This window comes from Octodon degus, unplaced genomic scaffold (assembly GCF_000260255.1).
Source record: "Octodon degus isolate 3935 unplaced genomic scaffold, OctDeg1.0 scaffold00033, whole genome shotgun sequence".
Lineage (NCBI taxonomy): Eukaryota > Metazoa > Chordata > Mammalia > Rodentia > Octodontidae > Octodon > Octodon degus.
In genome coordinates, this window is record NW_004524609.1 from 12,974,447 (window position 1) to 12,981,433 (window position 6,987).

Sequence of the window (6,987 nt, forward strand, 5' to 3'; positions counted from 1 at the left end):
AGCATTATGGCCAGTTTCTCGTGTACACTGTGGCTGTGAGATTAAACACCAGGCTGTAGCCGTCAGAACACACAGCTGGTTGCTGTGCCATGTCATGAGCCATCTGTCCCTGGCTTGGGACTCACTGCAGAAAGAAGGCGCCTTCCCACTGACCCAGAATTGGGTGCTGCAGCTCCTCTACGACCTGCGCTACCTCAGCGTTGTGCTCACTGCCAAGCCAGAGACGAGGAGCAGGCACAGCAAGCCAGACTCCAGGTACTGCGTCTCTTGTGGCCTCTCCAGCTGGGTCTCTTCCCGTGCAGATAGGGACGCTCCCTGCTCATGGGGCTGTTCTCATGATTTTTAACAGTAATGTGGTGGGAAAACAGTAAGCATTGAGAATTGCCCTTCACACTTTGCACAGGGGGCTGGCGTGGGCAGTGACACGCATTATGATCCCCTCAAAATGCTGGTCAGCATCAGGAGGCCGAAGCTCCAGGGCGGCCCTGCTCCCCAAGGGGAAACCAGCCTCCTCTGCAGTAGATGCTGGTCCTAGCCTGGGGTGGTCAGGGCAGTTTCCAGTACTTTCAGTTTACAGTGGTTTGTTGGGACAGGAACCATCATAAGTAGTGGCCACCTGCTGGGTACATTTCATGGTCTAGCAAAGGCACAGCTTCATTCCTCTGGAGGTCTGCCTTCTAAGTGCTGGGTATAATTTGAGATCTTAGTGCTTGCCCTAAAAACAGAACATGAAGGAATGAACTTGGCTTAGACATCAAATACACTTCCACGAGTTCTACAGGAAGAAAAACTGCAGTTTCATTGTAAAAAAAAAAATAAAAAAAAAAATAAGAAGGATGATGCTAATGCTTTTCCCAGAACTATGAGCATGACTGTCCACATGGGAGCATGCAACTGGTTGATGGCAACCCGACCTGCTGTGTTCACACTATCCCCCAACAGCAGCCTCAGTCCCCTGGTGCAGCAGACCTCTCTACAGGTGCATACCACACAGCAAACTGCTCGGCGCTCAGCGCTCCAGAGTGCAGCGCTGCCTGGACCAGACCACCACAGCCAAGCACCAGAGTCCCCCGTAGAGAGGGTGGTTCCCCCGGGTGGGCAGGGCTGCTTGGGAGCTGAGGCCTCCTCACACTGACTAGCATTTTGAGAGGGTACATGTCATGGTCACATGTATCGCCTACCCACCTAAAGCCCCAAATGCAAAAGTGGAGGGCAGTTTTCCTGAAGAGTCGGGAGTCTCTTTCTGCACTGGAAAGAAGCCATGTTGGAGCCCAGAAGACACCAGCTAGACAAGTAAGATACACAGTAACTTAGTGCTGTCCAAAGGCTGAAAGAGGAGCAGATAACATTTCTACACATCGGGTTGGGAATGATGGCCATGGTCCAGCCTCTTAAATTGCAGGTAAGGATTAAATTTCACATAAACCTAGGAAAAGAACGCCGTAGCCATGAGATTCTCGTCCATGGCAGAGACATAAAAGTAATTTTGAAACATTAACACACTCAAAATGGATAAAGTAGTGTTTACTCTTAGAGAACTAATTGTTTGACCCAAACAGTAAAATCCTGCATTTTCCTCTGCTCGCTCTTGGATGTCAGGTTCTGTTCGGACTGGTTACTGGGACAGAGAACCAGTTCATGCCCCGGAGCAGCACATTCAACTCCCAGGAAGCCCACAACATACTGCCGCTGGCCTCGAGTCAGATCAGGTGAGCCAGGCCTGAGAAGGGTCACCGGGCCCCACGGCTGCCCTTCCTGCCGCTGACATTCTTCCCTCATCTTGGAGGTTTGGGCTGCTTCCACTGAGCAGAGGCCCTGAAACCAAAGCCCAGAAATTCTTCCTGCACTTCCTTGCTGATCCTTCTTCCCACTGCACCCAGTCAACTCCCTATGAAATAACTTAAGAACTGAGTGACAAAATGCACTAATGCTGCTTTTAATGACGGCGCAATAGAGAAATACAAGATTTTAACTAGCATGAACCAAAGATTTAACGTATGCCCATTGACACTACCAAATAGGCTAATAGTAGAAATGTATCCCAGGCTGCAAGGCTGTAGAAAATGTGCAGACAGAGTGAAGGTGGTTGCTGGAATAGTCCTGGGGAACTTCCAACCGGCCTAGCTGCAGTGTGGAGAGCACCCTTCGTCCTGGGGATGGCTTCACCTTCCATGCCTTTTAGTTGGGTAGGAAATGAGTTTGTTTCCTCCAATTTGACACTTTCTTGTTAAACACATCCTGTTTCGGTGGGGCGCCATCCACTGAGCCTGAAAGTTCTCCTGGGTTTCTGAATTGTTATAGAAACATGTTTGAGAGCTCAGCTTGGCTTCTTCTAGCATTCCATTGTTTTTTTTATTGTTAGACAAAATATTAGCAACACGTCCTTTCCATATTTCCTGCCATTAAACCCATTAAGATCGAAAATCCTTGTTGAACATCTGTTTTTAAATGTGGGAGACATTAAAGAATTTTTTAAAAAAAGATAAAAAGCTCTTTGCGAAAATTCCCATACTCCAAAGAGGCCTGTGCTGTACCCTTTCCCTATAGCACTTGTTTCCACATCTATTAGCCTTTATGTCCTGTCCCTATTAGAGAAGCAGACTGTGGAAAGGAGATACATAGGGTCACCCTTTTTCTGAAAGTTTTCATTCTTGAATCTCATCAGATAATAAAACCCTGTGCTGTCTCCACTTCCTTTTCAGCCCTGGCAACAAACAGCACAGAGCCATGCAACCCTCTCAGCTCTGCTGAGTAGCGTGGCTTCCGATGGGGGCATGGTGTGCGGTGCAGGGTGAGCAGGAGGGGAGCAGGCAGAGGCTGCAGGCGGCCTCTAAGGCACATCCTCTACATCCAGTGGCAGGTTGCCCCCCACACACACTCTCCGGGGCAGGGGACTGCACGCAGCCCGGCTCCCTCTTCAGATAGCTCACCAGTGAAACGTCACTCTTCAGGCTCAGCTGGCTCTCAAGTATGACAAAATAACACAGGAGCGCGCCCATTTCCCTAAATAAATGCCACTGCGTTGTTTCTCTGGAAGGTGTCTCTGCTCAGTTATTTCTAAGCGATCTCATTCCACAGTCAGTGATGGAATGTCATCCCCTCTGTCCTGTTAAGGGTGACTTTCCACAAAGCTAATCCTCACCCAGTAGTTCCATTGTTTGGTACTGTGGACATGAGCTCAGCTAGCTTATGCTGTGTCAGCGTACATCTATGCCCCTGCTATTGACACTACAATGGAATGATGTGAGATCACGAGCTGATGACACAACTGACAAGCTTGTAAGTAGGACAAAGAGTTGTCACATATTCATTGACTTGCAGAGCTGTGCAGTATTTTCTACTAAAGTCTGAGCTACAGACTCTGGAGGAAAAGTAATACAGAAGTTATCTGGCTATACAAGAGTCTGAAGGACATTCTCCCTGGAAGTACAAATATATAACAAAGAGTGGAGACCATCAGTAGAGAGGGTGCTTCACTTCCACAGTAAATTAGATCTGATTGTTCTGTTCAAATGGACAGTGTACTTTCCATAGGAGGTCTTATCTACTAAGAGGTAGTATGGCAATTAACTTCAGTGCAAGACTGAATCAAGCTTCCTATCTTTTGGAAAAAACATCTTTTCATGGAAACTAGATACTCTTCACTGGTTTATTTAATTAAAAAAATTGAAGATCCCCCATTTTTAAAAGGCCCTTTTACATAAAGTAGAGCTTCTAAGTGACAGCTTGGGAAATCAGTCTGAACTGGACACACTATGGATGTGACACACAGATGAAACTTCCTCACACCACTACCGTGACATGGATTGGATAGTCTCCCTCAAAATAATCCTATAAAAAATTGCTTCAAAGCCCCTTTGAAATTGCAATAGTGCAGCAGAACCACAAGTAAACAATTGCCTGTTAACTTGTTATTTCAAATAGACTGAAAAGCCAACAGGCAGGTTTTTTGTGTGCAATTTTTCAGAACAAATCTTAAGTTGAAATATCAAATCTGCACAGCACTGTCCCTTCACAGAAGGCAAGAAACTTCTGGTGCATCATGTCAGAGGCCGTCCTCGGTGCTGCAGGCTGTGAAAGTGGGCCTCCTTCAGCGTCTGGTTGATGTGGAAATAAGGGCCGTGGCACAGTGCAGCCCGCTCAGACATGGGCTGAGGGGTGTTGGGACTGGATCCGGGGATGACCTGGCTTAAGCCGCTCTCTGGCCCACTGGCCCGGTCTGGACTGTGGATGCTGGTGCTGCTGCTGCTGCTCCCGCCACTGTCACTGCTCGAAGACTGGAAGGAAAAGGAAAAGCCAGAGTCACCATCAACCTGTCTTGACACACCCAAGCTTTGCCTGTGGCTTAACATGCAGTATTAAGAGTCTCCTACTTAAGGACTGGCACAAGTGTGGATCCCGGGCCTCATGGTCTGTAAGGCACATTCACAGAGGACCTGCGCTCTACCCTCACAACTATGTTGCTGGGTTGAGTGGGACAGATCAGCCCTGGGACACAGTAGTAGGTGGTATACCTGGATTTAAGCAGAGAAATTCCAAGTCCACATCCTTCAACTACTCAAAAATCAGTCAAGTGCATTCCTGGCAAGCACAAGGTTCTAGGTTCAATTCCCAATACCAAATAGAAAAAGAAAAGAAAAACATCCTACTTGGAAACAGTTCTAGCTTGATTTTAGAAGAGACGACATCCCCTGAAAATGAGTCTTCTGGCGCAAACCTTAACATGAACTGTAAGATGCAATCTTTAAGCGTTATCTCTTCTAAAGCCATTCTAGAACTTGTTTCTCAGGGGAATCTCAGATGGACCGGATGAACTAGTCCATCTCCCAGCTGGGTATGAAGGCAGAGGCTTAGAGGGTGATGCAGAGGCCCATCAAGTTGGACCCTAGCTTAGGCAGCTTAGGGACTTCCACCTTGTCTCAAAATAAGAAAAGGTTGGGGGATGTAGCTCAGTGGGAAGATCCTGGGTTCATTCCCTAGTATCACAAAGAAGTAAGTAAATAACAACTATATCCTAATTCCTTTACACATCTCTAGCTGCTGTTACCAACCATCCATTCTAATACTCTCCAGTAATCAAAGACAGAACTACTCAGTCCTAAGGGAAAGTGGCATGGCATTAAAAGAAAAATACCTTCCATTACAATTAAGATGGTTTTTGGTGACTTTTTTTTTTTTTTTTAATGTATTTGGCACTGGGTCTCACTATGCAGCTTGGACTTGTAGTGATCCTCCTGTCTCAGCACTGGGATTACAGGCATGCACCACCATACCCCATCTCAGTGGCTGGCTCAGTGCCCCGGGGTTGGGGCTGGTGAGTGACAAGATTGAAAACTACAATTCCAAGGCAAGTTTGTGTTCTGTAACTACTCAAGGCAGAATATGTATTTCTTAGAAAGTTATGCTGTCAGGGCTGGTGAGATGGCTCAGTGGTCTAAAGCACCTACTTAGAACAAGCTTGGCAAAGCCCAGGGACCACGGTTCAATCCCCCAGCACCACATGCCAGCCAGCCCGCCCCCTGGTGGGCTGAGCTGGCCACACACACACACACACACACACACACACAAATAAAATTTAAAAAAAAAAAGTTATGCTGTCAACTTTGCAGTTCAGTATGCATATGTGTGACCATGTTTTCTTTTTTCTTTAATATAACAAACATGATTTGGTACTCTAAGCCTTTTTTTTTTTTTGGAGAGAGGGTCATGCTATACAGCCCATGCTGGCCTCAAACTTGATCCTCCTGCCTCAGCCTCCTGAGTGCTACTTACAGGCTTGTGCCACCATGCCTGGCTTGTTTTAGTCACTCTGATGAAGTTACTGTCCATACCAATGCAAATCACTCTCAAATTCCTGCCTGCTGGTGCTGGCCCCACTCCTAGGGCACTTCAGAGGGAGACTGAGACTAGGTGTGGTAATCCCAGCAATTGGGGGTGCTGAAAACAGGAGGATCAGGATAAATCCCATCTGTGTAGTGAGACCCTGTACTGAATACATTAAAAAATAAATTAAAAAAACAAAGCAAAACAAATGCCTGCCTTCCGGTACTACTACAATTCTAGAGGTAAACGGTAACACCAAGGACCCATTTCACAATTACAATTTTTATTCTTATTTTTTTTAATCTTTGAGACAGGATCTGGCTATGGAATTTGGGCTGGCCTTGTGGTCACTTTTGTAGCCCCCAGGCTGATCTCGAACTGGCAGCAATTCTCTATGCTCCTTTCTCAACCTCCCATGAGAGTGTGCTGGGATTACAGGTTGTGCCACCAATTTAATCGTGAATTTCAATAGCAGGTCTCTTCTCTATAACAAAACACAGTGTTGGAAGCATTAGAAAACTAGGATTGTACTAATGATCTGGTATATAATTTTCAAAAAACTTGCCCCCTTTATACATCCAAATTTATGTTCTCCTAAATAAAGACTTTATATAAAGTCCACAAATGTTAAGTCTAAAAAAAAGAGAACAGTGTTATGCTAGAATGAAAGGATTAGCACTATTTAGTTTTCTACACTTTACAAACTTTTCAATGTAGCCAGTATATACTGCTATTGTAAAAATAAATTCACATGAAGTATTTCCAGATATATAATGTCATTTTTACAGTACCAGGGATTGAACTCAGGACCTTGTGCTTTCCAAGCAAACACTTATTCTACTGAGCCATCTCCCTAGCCCCTTATGTCATTTTTAAAGCCTCACTCTATTCATATTTGACAAGTAGTTAACTATATACATATTAAAAATGCATCTGAAACATCAAAAGAAGCAATATTCAGGCCAGCCAGATAGTTCAGTGGATTAAAAGGATTAAAGGTGTGTCTGCTGTGGGACAGGGGGCTGAGACAGCATTGAGACTGGGTGTGGTAATGGGCACCTATAATCCCATGCTTGAGTAATCCCATGGTGGGGAGGCTGAAAACAGGAGGATCAGGAATCCGATTTGTGTAGTGAGAGCCTGTAGACTTTATACTAAATATAT

At 45.6% G+C, this 6,987-nt stretch overlaps 1 protein-coding gene across 2 annotated transcripts in view; it reads right to left on the minus strand.

Annotated features, from left to right (window-relative positions):
• Positions 1–1,920: 1,920 nt before the first annotated feature.
• Positions 1,921–6,987, minus strand: part of Fam104a (family with sequence similarity 104 member A) — a 24,238-nt gene continuing 19,171 nt past the window's right edge. For both annotated transcript variants that reach the window (XM_004630062.3, XM_023713995.1), the window contains one exon: positions 1,921–4,277. In XM_004630062.3, coding sequence (XP_004630119.1) covers positions 4,041–4,277 — 237 coding nt within the window. In that variant the 3' untranslated portion in view covers positions 1,921–4,040. The remainder of the gene's footprint in view (positions 4,278–6,987) is intronic.